Source organism: Tachyglossus aculeatus, chromosome 14 (assembly GCF_015852505.1).
Source record: "Tachyglossus aculeatus isolate mTacAcu1 chromosome 14, mTacAcu1.pri, whole genome shotgun sequence".
Classification (NCBI taxonomy): domain Eukaryota; kingdom Metazoa; phylum Chordata; class Mammalia; order Monotremata; family Tachyglossidae; genus Tachyglossus; species Tachyglossus aculeatus.
The window spans coordinates 55,987,712-56,012,451 of NC_052079.1; the positions used below are offsets into that span (position 1 = coordinate 55,987,712).

Consider the following 24,740-nt stretch of genomic DNA (forward strand, 5'->3'; position numbering starts at 1 on the left):
GCAGTCTGTGCCTTCATTAAATAACTAATTAGACTCCTGCTAATGACCAATCGGACCCTTAATGACACTCCCATTGAAACCATCTGGACGATTGGTTGATCCAATCAATGGTATTTATTGAATGCTTACTGTCCAGAGCACTGTACTGAACGCTTGAACAACAGAGTTCAATCAATCATTCATATCTGAGTGCTTATTGTGTGCAGAGCACTGCAGTAAGTGCTTGGGAGAGTACAACATGTTAGCGTTGGTAGACATGAACTCTGCCCACAGTGAGATTTGGAAGACAAGATCCCAGCCCACAAGGAGCTAACAGAGTAGAGGGGGAGACAGGCAGGCAGTCAAATAAATTATAGATGGGAGTGATGGGGGAAATGGCCTCATATTCAATCCATAACTAAATCCTGTTGATTCCACCTGCACAAACTTGCTAATGGCAGGAAATGGCAGGCTGTGCAGATTATATGTCCCACATGGGACAACCTGATCACCCTGTATCCCCCCACTGCTTAGAACAGTGCTTCGCACATAGCGCTTATCAAATACCATTATCATCATCATCATCATCATTATTATTATTATCATTTATACATAATCAAAAGTCACGTTGGCAATCCACTTTCTTCCAATCAGTAAGTTTTTACATTGCATTTTTTAATGGTATTTGTTAAGTGCTTGCTATTTGCCAGGCACTATAATAAGCACTGGAGTAGATACAAGATAATACCACATGGGGCTCACAGTCTTCATCCCCATTTTGCAGATGAGGGAACTGAGGCACAGAGAAGTGAAGTGACTTGCCCAAGGTCACACAGCAGACAAATGGCAGAGTCTGGATTAGAACCCAGGTCCTTCTGACTCCCAAGCTTGTGCTCTATCCACTAAGCCTCACTGCTTCATGGCGACTGTAGGAATTCTTTTATATTTTATGAGACTCCAGGATTGAGAAATTCATAACCATGAGGTGAAATTCATTCATTCATTCAATCGTATTTATTGAGCACTTACTGTGTGCAGAGCACTGTATTAAGTGCTTATCATCAAAGGGCTTAGGTTCAGTCAGTCAATCGATAGTATTCATTGAGCACCTATGTGCAGAACACTGTACTGAGCCACAGAGAGTTGTCGAATTAGTACATATCTATTCATTCTATCATATCTCAACATCTGCAGAGCACTGTACTAAGCCCTTGGGAGAGTACAAAATAGCAATAAACAGACACATTCCTTGCCCACAACGAGCTTATGGTCTAGAAGGGGACACAAGATAATCAGGTTGGACACTTTCCAATCCCTGCCCTGTACCTTTCCCAAGCATCTAGTAAAGTGCTCTGCACACAGTAAGCACTCAATAAATACGATTGAATGAAATGAGTTTAGGGAGGAATGACACAAAAATAAATTTCTGGTAGGAGAAAGTAGTGGAGTATGTAAGATCTGTTCATAAGAAGTCACTCAAGTTCTCTGTGCCTCAGTTACCTCATCTGGAAAGTGGGGATGAAGACTCTGAGCCCCAAGTGGGACAACCAGATTACCCTGCATCTACCCCAGCACTTTAGAACAGTGCCTGGCACATAGTAAGCACTTAATTAATGCCATCATTAATTACATAGGTTAGTGAGGAGTTGTGGTAGTAACAGCAGTGTGGACAGGATCATGTCTACCAAATCTGTTATGTTGTCCTCTCCCATGTGCTTACTACAGTGCCCTGCGCTCAATAAATACCATTGGTTGATAGTAGTAGCAGGAGTAGTAGTAGTGAGGGTATTCATTGAGCACCATTCAAGTCCTTATGGTGACATTTCCCCATCTCCAGTTGTTATTTTATTTCCAGGGAGAAGTGACTGCTGACATTTCATCTTGCCGACTGCTATTTATGGCAGCAGAGGGCATTTCCTCCTGTCTCCTGAAAATATATTTTCTGCCTTTTCCAGCACTTCAGCATGGCCTAACCCACCAGGGGATATTGATAATGGTAATGGAATCAATGAAGAACTTTCTATTTGCCCAGTGTTAGTGTTGAAACAAAATCAGACCCGTTTGCCCCACTGGGCTCAGAGAGGGAAGAAAAAAGAGGTCTTATACCAATTTTACATGTGAGAAAACTAAGGTCCAGAGAAGTGAAGTGACTTGTTCGAGGTCACAAGGCGGGTGAGTGACGGAACCAGAACTAGAACCCAGGTCCTCTGCCTCTCAAACCTGTGCTCTTTCTACTAAGCCCCCCCATCCTCTTCTCCTACTCCCTTCTGCGTTGCCCTGACCTGCTCCCTTAATTCATGCCTCTCCTCAGCCCCTCAGCAGTTATGTCCATAACTGTGATGTATTTATGTTAATTCATTGATTCATTCAATCGTATTTATTGAGTGCTTACTGTGTGCAAAGCACTGTACTAAGTGCTTGGGAAGTACAAGTTGGCAACATATAGAGATGGTCCCCACCCAACAGCAGGCCTGTGAGCTCATTTGGGGCGGGCAGTATGTCTGTTTATTGTTGTATCGTACTCTCCCAAGCTCTTAGTACAGTGCTCTGCACACAGTAAAGTCTCAATAAATACGACTGATTGAATGAATGAATTTATGCCACACTGCTCCCGCCTAGATCTCGATTGCATTTTCTGAATAATTTTATTCTGGGTCCGGGGGTGAGTTATAACTCACTGAGGATGAAGAGGAGAAGTGATTAAGGATTCATTTATCTAATTTGTTTGGCAATGCTTTGAAAACTCAGAAAATTGCCGGTTGAGTTTGAGAAAGAGAATCTGTTACATTTGGCTTTGAAAATCAAGGACTGGAATGTTGAAAAAGAAGTGAAAAAGAAAATCCAAATGAACAGAAAGTCCATGAGACAGTAAAATAATCTGAGGGAAAAATATTTGTTGTATAAATTACTCTTTTCATGACAGAAGCCCCACCTTCTCGTTAATTAGTTAGAAGTTCTGTAAACTCCTATTAAAGAAGCACCCTCATCCTCTTCACCTCTAGGCTATCAGGTAATCCATCAATAGCATTTATTCGCATTTTAATTTTAATGGCATTTTTTAGGGAAGCAGCATGACCTAATGGATAGAGCACAGGCCTGGGCGTCAGAAGGTCAGGGTTCTCATCCCAGCTCCACCATTTGTCAGCTCTGTGACCTCGGGCAAGTCACTTCACTTCTTGTGCCTCGGTTCCCTCATCTGTAAAATAGGGATTAAGACAGCGAGCCCTGTGTAGGACTGGGACTGTGTCCAATCTGATTATCGTGAATCTATCCCAGCACTTAGAACATTGCCTGGCACATGGTAAGCGCTTACTATACCATAATTATTACTGAGCAAGAGAATTGTGCAAGCGAATGGTATTAAGTGCTTGGGAGAATATATACACTAGAGTTGGTACAACCTGATCACCTTGTAACCTCCCCAGTGCTTAGAACAGTGCTTTGCACATAGTAAGCACTTAATAAATGCCATTATTATTATTATTGGTAGAGATAATCCCTTCCCTAATGGAGCTTAAGCACATACTAAGCGTGGCTCAGTGGTAAGAGCAGGGGCTTTGGAGTCAGAGTTCACGGGTTCAAATCCCAGCTCTGCCAGTTGTCAGCTGTGTGACTTTGGGCAAGTCACTTAACTTCTCTGGGCCTCAGTTACCTCATCTGTAAAATGGGGATTAAGACTGTGAGCCCCCCGTGGGACAACCTGATCACCTTGTATCTACCCCAGCGCTTAGAACAGTGCTTTGCACATAGTAAGTGCTTAATAAATGCCATCACCATCATCATCATCATACTATTCACAATAAGGCTGGGATAGATAAAAGATTGCTAGATTGGACACAGTTCCTATCCCACCCGGGGCTCAGAATGTATCTCATCTCCATTTTACAGATGAGAAAATGGAGGAATAGAAAAATGAAGCACCTTTCCCACAGCAGGCAAGAGATGGAGCCAGGATTAGAACCTAGTTCCCTAACTCCCAGGCCCAGGATCTCTCCACTAGGCCACACTGCTAGATCATGAGATCTGAGGGAGAGAAAGAGAGAGAGGATGTTGTTTGGCTTGTACTTCAAAAAGAACTCAAACAACACGAAATCTGCTTCTTTCAGAAACATGCTAAAATGGGGGATAAGTGATATCTTCACAACAGTGGAGTTATGCCTTGAGTTCAGTTGCGGAAATAAACATTCAGATCTTAATCCGTAACTGTGACCGATAATTTGGTATAATGATCCCATTAAGAAAGCAGGAGACTGTTTTGGGTGAAAAGTGTTAAACAACAAGGAAAGGTTGAGCAGTACGGAATTTGAAACAAGGAAGCTCCATAGAAAAGAAAATGATCTGATTCCTCTGCTTAACAAACATTCTGATTGAAAGCTATCTATTCTGCTCCTACTAAATTGGCCACAATATGATACACCTCTGATGGTATTAAAGAGAAATCATTATTCATTCATTCATTTATTCATTCACTCATTCAATAGTATTTATTAAGTGCTTACTGTGTGCAGAGCACTATACTAAGGGCTTGGGAAGTACAAGTTGGCAACATATAGAGATGGTTCCTACCCAACAACAGGCTCACAGTCTAGAAGGGGGAGACAGACAACAAAACAAAACATGTGGACAGGTGTCAAGTCATAGGAATAAATAGAAATAAAGCTAGATGCACATCATTAACAAAATAAATAGAATAGTAAATATGTACAAGTAAAATAAATCAAGTAATAAATTTGTACAAACATATATACAGGTGCCGTGGGGAGGGGAAGGAGGTAGGGCGGGGAGATGGGGAGGAGGAGAGGAAAAAGGGGGCTCAGTAAGGGAAGGCCTCCTGGAGAAGGTGAGCTCATTAGTTTCTGCATATCACCTAGCTCCACGGGGAACAAAACAGTGGGTGAGTTTGTTTTCTAGAATTAGGCGAGAAAAGGAATCGGATCATTTTCCTTTGAATGAGAAGGCTCAGCATTTTGACACTGAAATAAATTCAAATAAATGCCATCTTAAACCATTGCTATTGAATGGCCCTTCTCCTAACTGTGCTGATGGGGAATTCCAGATTTTCTCCTCTACATCCCTAACTTTTCTTCCGGTATTCCCCCTACAGGCTTCTTGCCCATTAATGTATCCACGGCCTCCCAGAAGCGACTGATAATTTTGGCCTCCACAATTAGCTGAAGGAAATAATTATCGTCATCATCAACATCAAATGAGTATTGAGCACTTGCTGGAGAACTGATCTGGGGTCATAGGAACAAAAAATAAGGGGAAAATTATTATCTCCTGCCTGCAAAGAGCTTGCAATCTAATTGAGTAGTAGTACTGGAAGTATTCACACCACTCCTCTAATGCCAAACTACTCACTGTCCCTCTATCTCTTCTACATCACTGTTGACCTCTTGCCCATGTCCTGCCTCTGACCTAGAATGCCCTCCTTCTTCATATCTCTGACTCCCATCCCTGAGCTCTTTCTACTAGGCCATGCTGCTTCTCAGCATGTGGAAGGGAGAGTCTGTTTAATGCTTGCTTGTTTCTTTCTTTCTATTTCTTTCTTTTTTCCTTTCTTCCTTCCTTTCTTTTTTCTTCCTTTCTTCTTTTTTTCTTCTTTCCTTCCTTCTTTCTTCTTTTTTTTCTATTAGTTGAGGCTCTACTGTGTGCAGAGCACAGTGCTAGACACCTATTCTGTGCTGAGCATCATACTGTACACCTTCTTGGTACAGAGAACTATATTTGATGACTACTGTGTACAGAGAGTTATATTGGGCATCTATTCTGAGTTGAGCACTGTACTGGGCATCTAATCGGAGAAGAGGACTGTATTGGACACCTTCTGTGTACAAAGGTTGTGGCCAACTAGTTGCTGGATACCCAGCACCTTTCTGGATACGCAACACCTTGCTGGATACGCAACACCTTTCTGGATACACAACTCCTTCCTGGATACACAGCACCTTGCTGGAAACACAATCATCAATAATGCCACGGTCCTCACCATTATCAGCATCAATCCAACATCATTCCCATCATCACCACTCAAACCACCATCCCCTAAATCCCTACCATCGTGGCCAAAGTTGCCAGTTGAAGAGGCCGCTTAGTGGAAGAGGAGTGGATCTGGACTCCATCACTGATCCACTCTGTGCCTCAGTTTCCTCATCCACCAAATGGAGTTCCATTGCCTGTTCTCCCTCCCTCTCAGACTGTGAGCCCCCCGTGGGACAGGGACTGTGCCCAATCTGATTCTCTTGCCTCCATCCCAGTGCTTGACATATTGTAAGCTCTAAATATGGACTATTCATCATTCTCATCACCATCCTGTTCATTAGATACCTGGAGAGAGGGACTAATTCAGCACACCTACTGAGCCCAGATTTACTTTCAAATTGCTTCCCATTCAGATTTAGAGGTGTCCTGATGAAGATCACCAAAGAACAAAAACATACATTCTTCATCTGAAACAGAAATCAATGTTATTGTGCCTTGGAACCAGAGCGGATGATAAAAGGACTCACAAGCAGGAAATGGTAGAAGAAAAAGCCCTCATAAAACACATAAAACACATGGAAAAAAAAAACATCCAAAATATCCAAAGCCCCAGGATTCAATGGCTATGACAGCTCGGTGTGGAAGGAAAGTCTTTGAAGATAGTTATACCTTATTTTCCCTGACATGTGTAGCACTATTGTTAATAGAACCCTTATAAGCTAGTAGTTATCTCTGCTTATACAGTCAGTCTGTCACTGCAATATAATGAAACCAGAGCTTCACTGAAGAAAGATAGCGAGTCTCACTAATGGAAGTATTGTGACAACGGACAGATATCAACCTGCAGGTTTTTCAAATCCTAGGCCGATTTTCTAGCTGTCATCCGACGGCATTTAGACTCTCTATAGTTCGAATGCACGGAAAAGATTTAGAAAACAGTCTTTGGGAATTAACAAGGATGATAGGATTCAGAACGTTCAGTTGCAGGAAAAACAACAACAATAACAACAACAAAATTTTCCGTTTTGGTTAAGCGGTGTTTTATCTCCTCGGCCCGCCAAATAACAGAAGCCACGGGAAATAATTCGCTAATTTGGGCCGCTTGTTTTGATAGAACCGATGCTTAGAAAATACAACCACCCCAGTGTTTCCAGCAAGGGTCTGTCAGGTTTCTATAGGCCTGCGGAATCTAATGCGGTACCTTCCAGCTAAAGGATTGATGGCCGAAATGAGCCTGTTTCATTTATTGTCAGAAATCTGCTCGAGATTGCTTTGATGGGATTTGGAAGTTTAGTGCGAATTTGTGAAAAGATAAACATCTTTCAATAAGATCGACTGAGTTATGTGTTCATGTCATTTTATTAGCAGAAGGCAGAGGGAGGAGAGAGATAGAATAGGAAAAAAACCCCACATTTTCCATCGCTGGAAACCATGTCTTAATTTTAAATAAGCTAGTAATTAGTAATGCAGATCAGCTGGCAACTGGAGAGCATGCAGTGTCATTTTGCAGAATTTTATATTTTAAGTGATTTAATTTCTTTTTACTTATTCAATTCTACTCATTAAAATTGTTTTTCGACTTATGTTGTTGGCCGCCTGACCATTTTATTACTGCATTCAATTTACTGTTCCCTCATCCGTAAAATGGGGATTAAGACCGTGAGCCCTATGAGGGACAGGGGCTGAATTCAATCTCCTTAACTTGGATCTACTCCAGCACTTAGTACAGTGCCCGGTACACAGTAAGCGCTTAACAAATACCATTAAAAAAGAGAATTTTTCTCCCATTTCTCCCATTACTCCCTAGGCCTCATAGTCTGGATTCCCTCATCTGACTCCTCCTCACACCTTTCCACCTATCTGGAACTCTCTCCCACTGCTCACAAGGATAATTTTTTTTTAATGGTATTTGTTAATCACTCACTACGTGTCAAGAACTATTCTAATAGATACAAGCTACTCAGGTTGGACACAGTCCCTGTCCCACATGGGGCTCACAGTCTTAGTCGGAAAAAGGAGAACTAAATCTCCATTTTCCAGACGAGGTAACTGTTGCCCAGAGAAGTGAAGCAACTTGCCCAAGGTCACACAGCAGGTATGTGACAGAGCTGGAATGAGACCCCAGGTCCTCTCGCTGTGGGAAGGGAATGTGTCTGTTTATTGACCTATTGTACTTTGTACAGCACTTAGCATTGCAGCCTAGTGGATAGTGGATAGAGCCCTGGGTTCTAATCCCAGTTCTTCCATGTGTCTGCTGTGTGATCTTGAATGAGTCACTTCACTCCTCTGTGCCTCAGTTTCCTGTGCTGTAAAATGGGGATTATGACTGTGAGCCCGATGTGGAACAGGGACTGCATCCAACATGATTATCTCACGTCTATCCCAGCTCTTAGAACAGTGCTCGGCACCTAGTAAATGCTTAACAAATGAGTCCCCTTTTTCCTTTCCTACTCCCCTCCCTATCACCCCCCCGCCCTACCCTCTTCCCCTCCCCACAGCACTTGTGTATATATGTACATATTTATTACTTTATTTTACTTGTACATATTTACTACTCTATTAATTTTATTAATGATGTGCATATAGCTATAATTCTATTTATTCTGATGGTTTTGACACCTGTCTACTTGTTTTGTTTTGTTGTCTGACTGTGAATCCGATGTTGGGTAGAGACCGTCTCTACATGTTGCCGACTTGTACTTCCCAAACATTTAGTACAGTGCTCTGCACACAGTAAGCACTCAATAAATACGATTGAATGAATGAATGAACAAATACCATAATTATTATTACTCTTATTGCAGTGTTCTATGCACAGTAAGTGTTCACTAAACACGATTGACTGACTGCCTCGGGCTCCCAAAAGCCCGGGCTCTTTCCACTAAGCCACACTGCTTTCCCTGCGTGCCTGGTGGAATCATCCTTCTCGAATTGTCAGACAGGACTTGTTTAACGCTTCCCATCCCTCTGAGCTCCTCATTTGGTTATGCAATCACTTGGCGGGCAAAGTTAGAGACGGCTGTTTCCTCAGCTTCCATCAGCCAGATTTCTCCCCGCCTCCCAGTAGTCCCCCAAAAACGAAAGCGTCGAGTTGTTCCTCCTGGCGCTGCTGCCAGTTGGCTCGATTTTGGAATTTGCTGCAGTGTCAGTGGCCAACAGACCTGCCGGAACTAGGCGCAGAAGTGGAAATTGTCAAACGAACTCATGGTGTCCCCCCACCCCGGTGCTACCTCCAACGATGCCTCTCTGAATGAACATTCAGTCATATTTACTGAGCACTTACTGTGTACAAAACACTGTACTCAGTGCTTGGGAGAGGGCAATAGAACAATTAACAGATACATTCCCTGCCCACAAGCTAAGCAGCATGGGCTTGGTAGTCAGAAGGTCATGGGTTCTAATCCCAGCTCCACCACTTGCCTTTTGGGTGATCTTGGGCAAGTCACTTTACTTCTCTGTGCCTCAGTAACCTCATCTATAAAATGGGGATGGAGACTGTGAGCCCCAAGTGGGACAGGGAGGGTGTCCAACTCAATTTGCTGGTAACTACCCCAGCCCTCAGTACGGTGCCCGGCAGATGGTAAGCACTTAACAAATCAGGTTGGTCATGGTCCACGTTCCCTATAGGGCTCACAATCTAAATCGTCATTTTCCAGATGAGGTAACTGAAGCCCAGAGAAGAGAAGTGACTGGTCCAAGGTCACACAGCAGACAAACAATGGAGCTAGGATTAGAACCTGAGTCCTTCGGACTCCCAGGCCTGGGCTACAATCACATTTGTCTTCCCCAAGGGTCAAAAGTCTTTAAAGTTTGAATGTAGACGGGCCCTCACAGTGCACAGTACCAGGAATCCTACTCTCCACAGAAACATCTTTTCCTCAAGGCTTTCTGGAACTCAGTATCCCAGGGAGGGTCAGAGCAGCACCGTGTCCCCTCCACTGAAGGAAAGACCAACCCTCACCCCCCACAAGAACAGCGGCCAGGATGTGAGGCTCCGTTGTTCCCCTCACCCCATATGGAAAAGACCCCCTCTCTCCCCAGCCAGGCTCACTACAGCACCACTGAAGCTGCCACAGCCCACAACTGTGCTCTTTTAGGGAACCCCCCAAAAATTCAGGGTTCCAGGGGATCACCTGCCTGCCCACATCAGTTTCCCCAGCACTGTCCTCACAGAATTCAACTCGGTTCTAACAAGCACCCAGAAGCAGCCTCCTCCTCCTCTCCCTTTCTCTTTTTCCCTCTTCTCTTCTTCTCCTCCCTCCTTTTCTCTCATTGCACCTCACTCTCCACAGCTCCCCCTTTCTCCTTTTCTCTCCTCCCAGCTCTTTCTCCTGCTCTTCGTGTCTTTCACACTCCCTTTTCTTTCTCTCCCTTCCCATTTTCTTTTCCCCTTCCCTCTTTCTCCCTTCCCCCATCTTTCCCCCTTCCTCCTACTCTTTTCATTCTCCCCATATTCACTCCTTCTCTTTTGCTCTCCTCCTTCCCCTACTCTTTCTCCTTCTCCTCCTCTGTTTCTCCCCATCTCTCCCTCTCTCCTCAGCTCATTCTCTCTCCCCTCTCTTCCTAACCACCCCCTTCTCTCTCCACATTTCTCCCTTTCTCCCCACTTTCTCTCCCCTTCCTCCTTCTCTCTTCCCGTCTTCTTTCTCCCCCTTCTCCCCTCACTTCTTTTCTCTCTCCCCACCTTCTCTTTCCCCATTTCTCCTTTCCTCTCTTCCCTATCTCCTTCCCCCCAATTTCCTCTTTCCTTCTTACCCTATCTCACTCTTTTCTTTTCTTCTCTTCTCCCTGTTTCTTCTCCCCATCTCTCTCTCTCCCCTTTTCTGTCACCTCTTTCCCCACCTCCTCTATCCTTCCCCCTTCTCTCTCCTCCTCTTCTCCCCCCTCCCATCTTAATTCACACTTCCCCCCTTTTCCAGGCTTAGGTAGCAGAAACTCAGTTAAAACCAGTAAGGGAGCCAGGTCAGAAAGAAAGTGGAAAAATCCCAACTAAATGATGTGAGAAACAGAGGCTAGGGCACTTAGAGAGTGCTTCTGGATTTGCTCATTTGCTTATATCTCCTCTCAGAAAGGGCAATGTTTTCATTCCAGTTTCCAGAAGTTAATCCTGAGTCACAGTCCACCTTGCCTAGGGCTAGAAACAGCCTCTTTCTAGGTGAGTGACACAGAAGTCAATATGAAATCAGCCAATACCTCCTCGGACAGTATTCTGGAGTTATTGAGCAGTGGAGAATGGACGCTCATCAATTTCCTGTCTCAAGAACCTCACTCTAGTGATGGATCAGGATCAATCATTGTTTATTGAGTGCTTACTGTGTTCAAAGCCCTGGACTAAGCACTTGGGAAAGCATTCATTCAATCATATTTATTGAGAGCTTAATCACTTTTCTAGGTTCTGGGGAGAGTACATTATAACAGTAAACAGACACATTCCCTGCCCATAACAAGTTTACAGTCATGAGGGGAAGACAAATATTATAAATAGAATATACATAATCCCTGCCCTCAAGGAGCTTACAGTCTAATTTTTTCCATTCAATCATATTTATTGAAAGCTTACTGGGTGCAGAGCTCCATACTAAGCACTTGAGAATGTAAGGTATAGCAATGAAGAGAGATAATCCCTGACCACAACAAGCTGACAGTCGACTGTGTGCAGAGCATTGTACTGAATGCTTGGGAGAGTCCAATAGAGTTATTAGACATGATCCCTCCTCTCAAGGAGCTTATTGTCTCCTGTGTGCAGAGCACTGTACTGAACACTTAGTAAAGAACACTAGAGTTAGTAGTAATGTAGTAAAACTTTGGACATTTGAGATTCACCACACTCCCAACCCCACAGCACTTGCGCACATATCTTTAAATGATTTATTATAAATGATTTATTCATATTAATGTCCGTCTCCCCCTTTAGACTGTAAGCCCATTACAGGCCGGGAACGTGTCTGCTAATTTTGTTGTATTGTACTCTCCCAAGCATAGCTTAGTATAGTGCTCTGCACATAGTAAGCTTTCAAGAAATACCATTGATTGATGGGTAAATAATCCCTGCCCTCAAGGATCTTATAGCTGTTGGGGGAGACAGACATTAAAATAAATTACAGGTAGGAGAAGCAAGCATTTGTGTGAATGAACCCAGAGATGCCTCCGGCATACAACCCCGAATTCCCCAATTCCGCAAATAATCAATCAATCAATCAATCGTATTTATTGAGCGCTTACTGTGTACAGAGCACTGTACTAAGCGCTTGGGAAGTACAAGTTGGCAACATATAGAGACAGTCCCTACCCAACAGTGGGCTAGCAGTCTAAAAGATACAGATCTTTTGATCTAAAATAAGATACAGAGCAGTTGAGAAGCAGCATACTCTAGTGATTAGAGCCCGGGCTTGGGAGTCAGAAGAACCTGGGTTCTAATCTTGGTTGCACCACTTATCTGCTGTGTGATCTCGGGCAAGTCGCTTCACTTCTCTGGGCCTCAGCTATCTCAACTGTAAAACGGGGATGAAGACCATGAGCCCCACGTGGGATAGGGACTGTGACCAACCTGATTACCCTGGCTGTTTCCCAGTGCTTAGTACAATGCCTGGCACGTGGCAACCACTCAACAAATAGCACAATTATTGTTATCATCAGTTACCTCCAAAATCACTACACAGGCTCAGTGATGGTCAACCGCAACCTAGGTAGATGCTCATCCTGAAGACACAAATGGAATTGTGAATCACCCGTGGAGGAGTCTAATGTTTTCAATCTCCATTATTCAGGGAATCCCAGGTGCCCAGGGAGGGGCAGAGACTGTGGCCCCCACCCTATCCAAACCCCTCTGATTGTGTTCTATCAACCTCGACACCCAACACAGAGCTTTGACACCTTGGTACATTCCATACGTTCTACAATTGTCCTCAATGTGGCCTAATGAATTTAGTACAGGCCTGGGAGTCAGAAGGACCTGGGTTCTAATCCCGGATCCCACCACTTTTCTGCTGCGTGAACTAGGGCAAGTCACTTTACTTCTCTGGGCCTCAGTTTCCTCATCTGAAAAATGGGGGTTAAGAGTGTAAGCCCCATGTGGAACAGGGACTGTATGCAACCTGATTAACCTGTATCTACTCCAGTGCTTAGAACAGTTCTTGGCACATAGTAAGTGCTTAACAAGTGCCAGGTTTATTATTATTATCACTATCATTGTTATCATGATGATGATGATTATTATTATTCTCTGGGCCTCAGTTACCTCATCTGTAAAATGGGCGTTATGGCTGTGAGCCCCACGTGGAACAAGGACTCTGTCCAACCTGATTATCTTGGATCTACCCTAGCACTTAATACACTGCCTGTTACATAGACAGTGCTTAACAAATACCATGATAATAATGATGATAATAGTAAATGCTTAACAAAAGCCATTCTTATTATTATAGTTAGTATCATTCTCATGATGCAGCTTGGGAAAACAAGAAGGTTTAATTAATAATAAGAAGAAGAATTGTGGTATTTGTTAAGTGCTTACTCTATGTCAAGCACAGTTATAAGTGCTGGGGTAGATACAAGGTAATCATGTCGGACACAATCCCCGACCCTCAAGGGGCTCACAGTCTGAATAGGAGGGAGAACAGGGATTGACTCTCCATTTTACAGATGAGGAAACTGAGGCATGGAGAAGTAAAGTGACTTGCCCAAGGTCACAGAGCAGGTAAGTGGCAGATGAGAACCCAGGTCGTCCGACTCTGAGGCCCATGCTCTTTCCACTAGGTGGCGCTGCTTCTCTTAGACAAGTGAAGTGACTTGTCCAAGGTCACACAGCAGGCAAGTAGTGGATTCAGAATTGGAATCCAGGCCCTTCGACTCCCAGGCCCTGGATCTTTCCACCAGGCCATGCTGCTTCCCTAATGAGCTGAAATCAACTTCCCAGAAGTTCCCAGATAATTTTCTGTCCTAGTGTGGTCTCCCCGGGACCCCCGGTGAAGACCCTCTATTCCCCGCACCCTGACAAACACCATGCCAGGACCCTCCGTTTTCATCAACCCTCGCCCGGCGAACCCACTCCGGAAGCTATCAAGAAAAATACATTACAGCTCGTAATTGAATATACTCCGAAGAATGAAGACATAATTACTATTTTTCCCCTAAGGTAAGGAACATGAATCCCCGTGTTTCTGATTCGACACCGACAACCAGGGCTCTGAAAATAAACCTCTCTTCTGAGAATAAAAACCCCAGGTTAATGAGCCCTTTTTAGAGTGGAGCCAGCCCGCCTTCTCTCCCTCCTTTCTCTGATTTTGCAAACCCATTCCAAAGCATCCTGAGGGGGCTGGGGCTGTTCATTCATTCATTCATTCAATCGTATTTATTGAGCACTTACTGTGTGCAAAGCTCTGTACTAAGCGCTTGGGAAGTCCAAGTTGGCAACATATAGAGACGGTCCCTACCCAACAGTGGGCTCACAGTCTAGAAGGGGGAGACTCTCGAGGTCCAGGGGAAGTATTGGCAGGGAGGCTGGACGAGGCAGTGACCCCTCTCCCCATTATGCAGAAGTGGGGACTGAGGCTGTTCCAGACATCTAATTATAGAGCAAGGGCTTGAGAATCAGAAGGTCATGGGTTCTAATTCCTCCACTGCCACCTGTCTGCTGCATGACCTTGGACAACTCACTTCACTTCTCAGTCCCCTCATCTGTAAAATGGGGGTTGAGACTGTGAGCCCCATATGGGACAGAGGTTGTGTCCAACCTGCACACGGTAAGGGCTCAACAAATATGGTTGACTGACTTATTAAGTGACTTGTCCAAGGTCACACAGCAGACAAGTGGTAGAGCCAGGATTAGAACCCAGGTCCTTCTGACTCCCAGAACCAGGCTCTAGCCACTAGGCAGTGCTGCTTCCTGCAGACCTTGGAAAGGTCCTTTCGCTCTGGGCCTCAGTTTCCTGGGAGATTTGAAACCTATTTTCCGATGCCATTAGACTTTGAGTCCCGTGTGGGACAGAGATCTGATCATCCTGTATTTACTACACTTCTTGGCACCTAGCAAGACTTTAATAAACACCGCCACTTTTTTTAAGCCCCCTTCACCTCAGTGTGATAGCTAAGCAAACGTCTCCATCCAGCAAACCCAGAATTCCATTAGGCCCTCGTTGGAATGATGCCAATATCTGGAATGTGTCTAGACTCAGACCTCCCATCTCTGACCTCCCTTGTCCACATCCATCCCCCTGAGGTTTGACAAGGCCAGTGCTCTCCTGCCCATCTCACAGCCGAGGACACCGAGGCCCTTTGAGGTGGAGCGACTTGCCCCACCGTTCATTCATTCATTCATTCATTTAATCATACTTACTGAGTGCTTACTGTGTGCAGAGCACTGTACTAAGCACTTGGGAAGTACAAGTAGGCAACATATAGAGACGGTACCTACCCAACAACGGGCACACAGTCTAGAGGGGGGAGACAGACAACAAAACAAAACATATAGACATCATCACACAACCGTTCCGGTGGTGCTCCTTTCCTGGACTCCTCCTACAATGGCCTAGCGCTGAAGTAACGTCTACGCCGGAAAAGCCATTTCATTCATTCAATCGTATTTATTGAGCGCTTACTGTGTGCAGAGCACTGTACTAAGTGCTGTCTCCCGCGGAAGCAGCTCCGAGGCCCAACGACCCACCGCCATCCATCTACCCTGGTCAGACTCTGCTCCTCATTCCTCTGTCCCTGAGGTCACGCTCCCCTGCGGCCTCCTCCCCTCCTTCCATTGCCCGGAAAGCCAAAGCGCACAGATGCATGGACCCAAAGACTACTCTGGGGGAGACAAGAAAGGGCCACAGAGACGAGCAAAACCTCTCCCTGGTGGAAGAACTCCTCTGGGGCAGTTCACGGCCAGGTCGCTCGAACTCTTGAGGGGGGAAAAGGTGCCAACTGAGGTTCACAGCCAGGCTGCCCAACTGCTGAGGGGGGGAAAAGAGCCAACTGGGGTTCACAGCCAGGCCGTCCAAACACCGAGGAGGGGAAAGCTGCCAGCTAGTGTTCACACCCAGGCCACCAAACGTTGGGGGGGAAAAACACGCCAACCGTGAAAGGGGGAGAGGGAAGAAGAGGTGGGGGGTGACTCATCCTCTTACCGTCCACGCAGGCCGGCCTAGCTCTTGTGGTCCCCGCGATCTGTCCCTTCTTACAGGCGCAGCGGGCCGTCTGGCGGGCGATGGTTCTCCGGGGCTGGCTACTGTCACGGTCCAAAGTCACAATCTCGCATGTGCCGGCTGCCAGCTGGCCTGGAAGGGGGGGAAGCAGCCAGACACAGAGACACAGGTCACTGAGGGTCCGCTCGACCAGGCGCACCCGCACAAGATGACATTCCCCGGCCTCCTCGTGGCGGTCATTCCCTGGGAGCGAAGCACTGCACTAAGCGTTCAGGAAAGGGAGACAGCAGGGGGAGGCAATCTCTAATGGAGGGGACACACCGGTATTTACACAAGGCAACACCCACTGGAATTAGAGAACTCTCAAATCAGGCTTACGTTCAAAAGGCCCATCCATCAATCCATCAGGGGTATTTAGTGAGTGCCCATTCCATGCGCAATTCTGTACTAAGCACTTGGGGGAGAACCGTAGAATTAATAGACACAATCCCTGCCCTCAATGAGCTTACAGTCTACTGTGAGCAGAGTACTGTCCTGAGCGCTTGGAAGAGTACAATAGAGTGAGTAGACATGATCCCTAACTCTATGAGCCAATATAGCCCACGTTAAAGATGTTGTTATCCCCATGCAAATGATTTTAGTGCACTCTGAGACTGTGAAATACCCAGATTGGGAATGCAAATATGCATTCGATCGATTAATGATATTCATTTTTGACTAGGAGCCACCCAGCTTGATCGCCATGGTAACGGGAAGCTGAGATGAACCCTGTGATGGCTGCCTGCCCGGACCACCCCCATCACTGTTAGGAAATGGATCAGTCAGTCATACTTATTGAGAGCTCACTGCGTGCAGAGCACTGCACTAAAAGTATAATTATAACAATGTAGCAGACATATTCCCTGCCAACAATGAGCTTACAGTCTAGAGGGGAGACAGATATCAATACAAATTACAGATATGTACATAAGTGAAGTAGCATGGTCCAGCGGATAGAGCACGGGCCCAGGAGTCAGAAGGTTCTGGGTTCTAATCCCGGCTCCACCACGTATGACCTTGGCCAAGTCACTTCACTTCTCCGTGCCTCAGTTACATCATCTGTAAAATGGGGATGAGGAGTGTGAGCCCCATGTGAGACAAGGACTGTGTCCAACCTGATTTGCTTGTATCTACCCCAGTGCTTAGAACAGTTTTTAGCACAGAGGAAATGCTTAACACATACCATATGTGCTTTGGGGCTGGGAGGAGGGGGAGAATAAAGGGAGAAGGGCAGGGTGATGCAGAAAAGAAAGGGCAAAGAGGAAAGGAAGGCTTAGTCCTCAGAGTGAACCCCGACACATCTGTGGTGCCTTGGGGAGACCACGGGATGAAGACCCCCTTCAGATCTCAGTGTCAGGACATTTTGGGTCAAACCCCAAGGGTGCAGGACCTAGTTCATTCCCCGGCTAATCGAATCAGAACCCCGAAATCCCAGAGGCACAACAATCTCTTCCACAATGAACTCCTAAGCCTGGCAGGATGCTGATTGTCTTTGTTTTGCTTTTTGGCTATTAGAGCAAGACTGAAATCACTGTTTTGCATTCCACTTTCAACCACTTCCCCCTACCCCCTGAAGATGTCAGAAAGGGAAGTCTTGTTTTTTCCCTCAACGCTGAAAAACAAAATGTTCCCCGTGTGTTCCATGACTAATTTGCATCATTTTCCAGCAGGAAGGATGGAGCTGTCCACTGTGTGAGACAAACACGGCCTCAAGCACTGTACTAGGCACTTGGAAGCATAGGAGATGAGTTGATGGACATAATCCCTGCCCTCAAGGAATTTACAGTCTACTGTGTGCACAGCACTGTGCTGAGCACTTGGGAGAGTACAATAAAGTGAATAAACACGATCCCTGCTGTCGAAGAGCTTTTAGATGAGCAGATGGCAGACAGAAGAATGAATTGGTCAGGATGAAATATCAGAAAAAATAATTGAATATACAATTGTAAATAAATGCTTTGGCTGGAAATAAGCCTCTAAAATTCAGCAGGGCATTGGGTTGACACAATTTAGGAATGTTGTGGTTTAATTGGGGATGACTACCTGGAGGAGGTGGGTTTTTAGAGGTGGGACGGCTTTGCGGATGAGGAGATCTGGGATTGGAGGTGGGAATTCCAGGCTGGGGGCTTCAAATCCAGCCACTACGGGGCTGTGGTCAATTGAGTCTCCAGGCCATGGTATTTTAGATCTGGGCCCCTCCTCTCCAACACCCCACACCTCCTGAATGAAGCTCGCCTCCCTCCCCCCAACACTGGCAAACGGACAGCAAACCGCTCACCTCTCCACCTATTCTCACCGATTTCCCACCTCACAACAACCTGCACATTCCGCTCCTCCAGCACCAACCTACTAACTGTACCTTAATCTCATCTATCTTGTTGCCACTATCCTCTCCCCCACAACCTGCGTCTGGCCTGACAATCACTCTCCCCCACTTCATAACCCTATCGAAAGCCCATCTCCTCCAAGAGGCCTTCAAAAGGGTTTCCTCTTCTCCCACTCACTTCCGTGTCATCTTTGCACTTGGATTTACAGAGACAGAGTGTGTGTGTCTCCCTCTACCATGTGTGTGAGGGTGAATGTGCTTGAGAAAGGGGGTGTGTATACATATGTGTGACTGTGTGAGAGAATGTGAGTGAGTGAGGGAATGTGAGCATGTCTCTCTCACCCGAGGACCACGTGTGTGAGAGAGTGTGTGTGAGAATGTGTTTGAGAGAAGGAGTATGAATGTGAGAGAAGGAATGTGAGAGAGAATGTGAATGTGAGAGAGAGAATGTATAAGAGAATGTGAGTGTGAGGAAGAGAATTATTATTATTACTATTATAGTATTTGTTAAGCGTATACTATGTGCCGAGCAATGTTTTAAGCACTGGGATAGAGATAGGTTAATCAGGTTGTCCCACGAGGGCTCACAGTCTTAATCCCCATTTTACGGATGAGGTAACTGAGGCACAGAGAAGTGAACTGATTTGCCCAAGGTCATGTGAGTGTGAGAGAAAGAATGCGAGTGAGAATGTGTGAGAGACTGTGAGTGCGAGAGAATTTGCCAGGGAATGTGAGGGAGAGAGAATGTGAGTGTGAAAGAAAATGTCAGTGTGAGAATGTGTGTGAGAGTGTGTGTCTCTCTCACTTCAGGATCACGTGTGAGAGAATGTGAGTGTGTAGATAAAATGTGTAAGAGTGGGTTTGACAGAGTGTGTGTGTTTGTGTGTGTTTGTCTATGAAATTCCCGTCAAACGAGCAGACGGCAGACAGACAGGTTCCTGCCACGTCCTGCCTTGGGTCCGTCCTCCCCCACTAACTGGAGATGACATTTCCAACTTGGGTTTCCTGTCTTAAAACACCCTGAAACATGACAACGCTCCCTGCTACAAAGGACCACCTGTTCAGACCTGGGGAGAGACCTGGTTTCCAGGCCCAGCTCAGCCAGCCGCTGTCCAGCTGTCTGACCTCGGCAAAGTGCCTTACTTTCTCTGGGTCTCAGTGTTTAGTGGGGATTATAACAGACACCTCTCCCTATCTGTCAGCTGGCCTTGAGGGTGTCTACGTGTGACAGATGAGGGGGGTGGTGAACTAATAAGTGTGTGTGTGAATGAAGAAGAGCCCCAGGGCTGCCTTCTGGAAAGTAAAACAGCAAAGTTCTCCATAGAAGCTAATAATAATAATTAAGAATAATTATGGTATTTGTTAAGTGCTTACCATGTGCCAGGCATTGTACTGAGCGCTGGGTTGGACACAAGCAAATCAGGTTGGACACAATCTCTGTCCCACGTGGGGGGAAGAAAGCAGAGGGGAGTAGTTGGCAGCGGAGGGGGAAGGCGATTTTTTTGTGTGTGGGTGGGTCCCTTTTCTCCCAAAATCTTTCTCACCAGGAGAGGGACTCTAAGGGAAACTTAGGAAAAGCAGCATAGCATAGTGGATAGAGAATGGGCCTGGGAGTTCGCAGGTCATGAGTTCTAATCCTGGCTCCACCACTTGTCTGCTGTATGAACTTGGGCAAGTCACTTCACTTCTCTGGGCCTCAATTCCCTCATCTGCAAAGTGGGGATTAAGACTGTAATTATTATTAATCTATTTATTGAGCACTGGCCGGGTGCAAAGCACTCAACTAAGAGTTTGGGATAATACAATATAACTACAAACCAACACACTACTGCCCATCATCATCATCATCAATCGTATTTATTGAGCGCTTACTATGTGCAGAGCACTGTACTAAGCGCTTGGGAAGTACAAATTGGCAATATATAGAGACAGTCCCTACCCAACAGTGGGCTCACAGTCTAAAAGGGGGAGACAGAGAACAAAACCAAACATACTAATAACATGCCCGCAACAAGCTCACAGTCTAGAGGGAGAATTAGAACCCAAATTCTTCTGATTCCCAGGCCCGAGCTTGAATCCATCCCAATGCTTAATACAGTGCCTGGCACATAGTAAGCCCTTAACAAATGCAACAATTATTATTATTATAATTATTGTTCACTTGTTTCTGAATGAATGGACAGAGACCCTGAACTGAAAGGGGACTAAGATCGTATTTGTAGGGAGATTTGTGGGGTGAACAGGGAGACATTGAGGTGGCTTTTCCACCCCAGCTCAGACACCAACTTTCCTCCTTGAGCCCCTAATTTCCAGTCCCTTGGATTCGAATCCCACACTGATGGAGCTCGACAAAAACTTGGAGATCAAACCCGGACTCTTCATTTTGCTTGCTAACATGCGGACATTTTAGCAAAAGGCCACCGTGAATCCTTTCATCGTCCTCCTTGAGGCAGCAAAACCACATTGAGATGTTCATTATTAAACATTTTAGCACCATCCAGCTGGCTTAGAGTCAATTATATTCAGTTAATGTGCATATTGATGACGATTCGAACATCAAACCCCATCGTAAAGTGACAGCTTTCGGTCTTGATTGGCACAGCATAATCAACGCTTAGTAATTATGCTGTGGCTGATCGCTACTCAAACAAAGGTCAATAGAAGTCGCTCGCTGAATTATCTTACCTAACGGACTCTCCTTTCCGACAGATGAGAAAGAAAAGGGGAAAGATTGAAAATGATAGTGGACATGATTCCACTAAAAAGAAAACCAGTCGATTTGGTAGGATGCCAAGATGAGTAGTGAGACCGTAAACTCCTCAAGAGCAGGAACAATATCTTATGTTGGTCAAGCCAGCTAGGACTACACTCTACACATTGTTGGCATCCGGTACAGTCTTCAGTTTGCAGTCAGCCTCCAGTACAGTGCTCAGTGCACAACCAGCCCCCAGTACAGTGCTCCTTAGGCAGTCAGCACCCCCAATACAGTGCTCAGTACACAGTCGGCCCCTAAGAGTCCTCAATACATAGTAGGCCCCTTGTACAGTGCTCAGTTTTCAGTCAGCCCCAGTATAGTGCTCAGGACAAAGTCGGCCCACGGGAGGCAACGTGGTGCAGTGGACAGGACAGGTCTGGGAGTCAGAAGGTCATGGGTTCTAATCCTGGCTCTGCCCCTTGTCTGTTGTGTGACCTTGGTCAAGTCACTTCATTTCTCTGGGCCTCAGTTCCCTCATCTGTAAAATGGGGAATGAGACGGTGAACCCTACATGGGACAGGGACCATATTCAACTCAATTTGCTTGTATCCACCCCAGCACTTAGTAAAGCGCTTGGCACATTGTAAGCGCTTAACAAATACCATTATCATTACTATAGTGCTTAGCACACAGTGGGCACTAAAGCAGGACTCCTCGAGTGGTCTCAAACTCTGTTCAATGCTCCTTATCTCCCCACCCAAACATTGTCTTTCCCTTGACTTTCCCATCACTGTAGACGGCCCCACCATCCTTCCTGTCTCACAAGCCCATAAGCTTAGCGTTATCCTTGACTCTTTTCTCTCATTCAACCCACATATTCAATCCATCACTAAATCCTCTCGGTCCCACCTTCACAATATCGCAAAAGTCCACCCTTTTCTCTCCATCCCAACTGCTACCACATTAACCCGATCACTCATCCTATCCTGCTTGGATTACTGCACAGACTCCTTGCTGATCTCCCAGCTTCCTGTCTCTCCCAACTCCAGTTCACACTTCGCTCTGCTGCCAAGATCATTTTTCTACAGAAACATTCAGAGCCCATCACCCCACTCCTCAGGAAACTCCAGTGGTTGCCCATCCACCTCTGCATCAAACAAAAACTTCTCACCACTGGCTTTAAAACAGTCCACCACCTTGACCCCTGCTACCTCACCTTGCTACTCTCCTTAACAACCCAGCCATCGATCTTGTCTATCTCACCGCTGACCCCTTGCCCACGTCCTGCCTCTGGCCTGGAATGCCCTCCCTCCTCAAATCCGAAGGACAATTAGTCTCCCAGACTCCAAAGCCTTACTGAAGGCCCATCTCTTCCAAGAGGCCTTCCCAAAGCCCCCTCTCTCCTCTTCTCCCTCTCCTTTCTGCGTCACCTTGAACTGCTCTCTTTGCTCTTCCCCCCTCCCAGCTCCACAACACCCATGTACATATGTGTGATTTTATTTATTTGTTTTGATGTCCATCTCTCCCATCTATACTGTGAGCTAGTTCTGGGCAGGGAATGCATCTGTTTATTATTGTATTGTACTCTCCCGCGTGCTTAGTATAGTACTCTGCACACAATAAGCGCTCAATAAATACAATTGAATGAATGAATGAATGAATGAATGCCTTGAAGAGGTTTTGAGATGCTTGAGGAAAAATGTCAGGGGTGAATGTTGCGGGTGGGAATCAGGGGAGAGAGAGCTGGGGGCTTTCTGAATCCTTCTGATTCAACTCCCAACTCTGCCTCACAGGCCAGAGACACCGCTTCAATGCAGTCAGAAAAAAATCACCAATTCAATTCCGACAGGCAGAGGGGAGACCCAAAATGATTTCTGTCAGAAAAGAATTGTAGATTCTTGAGTCCAGAATTCAACATGTTCGTGGAGGGGGTTGGGGGGGGGGGGGGGGGGGGGGGGCGGTCTAGACTCTTTAAATATGAGTCTCGGCTGAAATTCCCAAAGTTTCCTCTTTCATTCCCACCAGGACGGACACCCAAAAGGAAAGGAATTTAAGCTATACTCGCTGCATTTTGAGGTCCACTTATTTAATTATGCTATTATCTGTTTCACTCTCTAGACTCTAAGGTAGTAGTTGGCAGGGAACACATCTGCAGCATGGCCCAGTGGAAAGTGCCCAGGCTTGGGAGTCAGAGGTCATGGGTTCTAATCCTGGCTCTGCCACTAGTCTGCTGTGTGACCTTGGGCAAGTCACATCACTTCTCCGTGCCTCAGTTACCTCATCTTTAAAATGGGGATGAAGCCTTAAGCCCCAGGTGGGACAACCTGTTCACCTTGTAACCCCCCCTGAGCTTAGAACAGTGCTTTGCACATAGTAAGCACTTATCAAATACCAACATTATTATCAACTATGCTATATCATAGGCTTCCAAGCGCTTAGTACAGTGCACTGCACACAGTATGTGTTCAATAAATATGATTTATTGAAACTGCTGGACATGACACGAGCTGAAGGGAACATCTAATGAACAGAAGCCCTGCATTTTCGTAAGTAATCCTGAAACAAATGACTAATAATCCCCCACCCTGGCAGAAATAAGGTACTTGCTGGTCAAAAAAAAAAAAAAATCCAAAGAAAGATTGCTGAAAATACAATTCTCCTGGTAAACTTAAAGACAGCTTGATTTTTGTTGGTGCAAATTAGGGCATTTCCTACACTCTACATGCAAATTACCATGGTGATAATTACCATTACTGATAATTGCCATTGTTTATCTGACCACTCCCCATATATAATCTCCCTCCACCCCTGGCTTCAACACCCTGTTGGAGAAGCAGTGTGGCCTAGTGGAAAGAGCCCGGGCCTCGGAGTCAGAAGAGTTGGGTTCTAATCCTGGCTCTGCCGCTGGTCTGCTGTGTGACCTTGGGCAAATCACTGTGCTTCTCTGGAACTCAGTTACCTCACATGTAAAATGGGGATTAAGACTGGGGGCTCCATGTGGGACAGGGACTGTGTCCAACCTGATTATCTTTTATCTATTCCAGTGCTTAGTACAGTGCCTGGAACTTAGTAAGCACTTGATGAGTACCATTTTACAGAGGAGGAAGCTAAGGCACAGAAAAGTGAAGTAGCAATAATAATAACTGTGCTTTTGTTTAGCGCTTACTATGTGCCAAGCACTATACTAAGCACCTGTCCCACATGGGGCTCACAGTCTTTAACCCCATTTTACAGATGAAGTAACTGAGGCCCGGAGAAATGAAATGATTTGCCCAAGGTCACACAGCAGACAAGGGGCAGAGCCGGGACTAGAACCCAGGTTTCTGGCTCCCAGGCACTGGCTCTTTTCAGAAGCTGGGAAACCAACAGCGTTTAGTAAAGGCCCCATTTGGTTTGGTCCACCACACCAAACACTTTGAAAATTCAGATTAACAAAGCAATGGAGAAGCCTCTCTTCTACCGAGAAGCTTCTACTCTTACTGGACAAATAATTTCTTCCGTGTTACAAGCCGCTATTACAATATAGGAGTCTTCCTAAATTTTCTGATATTTGATTATCATCATCATCATCAATCGTATTTATTGA

General features: G+C 45.6%; 1 protein-coding gene across 1 annotated transcript in view; it reads right to left on the reverse strand.

Annotated features, from left to right (window-relative positions):
• TAFA5 (TAFA chemokine like family member 5) overlaps positions 1-24,740 on the reverse strand; it is a 202,530-nt gene that overhangs the window by 49,949 nt on the left and 127,841 nt on the right. Inside the window, exon 2 of the mRNA XM_038756480.1 lies at positions 16,077-16,226. Within this exon, the coding sequence (XP_038612408.1) occupies positions 16,077-16,226 (150 nt within the window). The remainder of the gene's footprint in view (positions 1-16,076; positions 16,227-24,740) is intronic.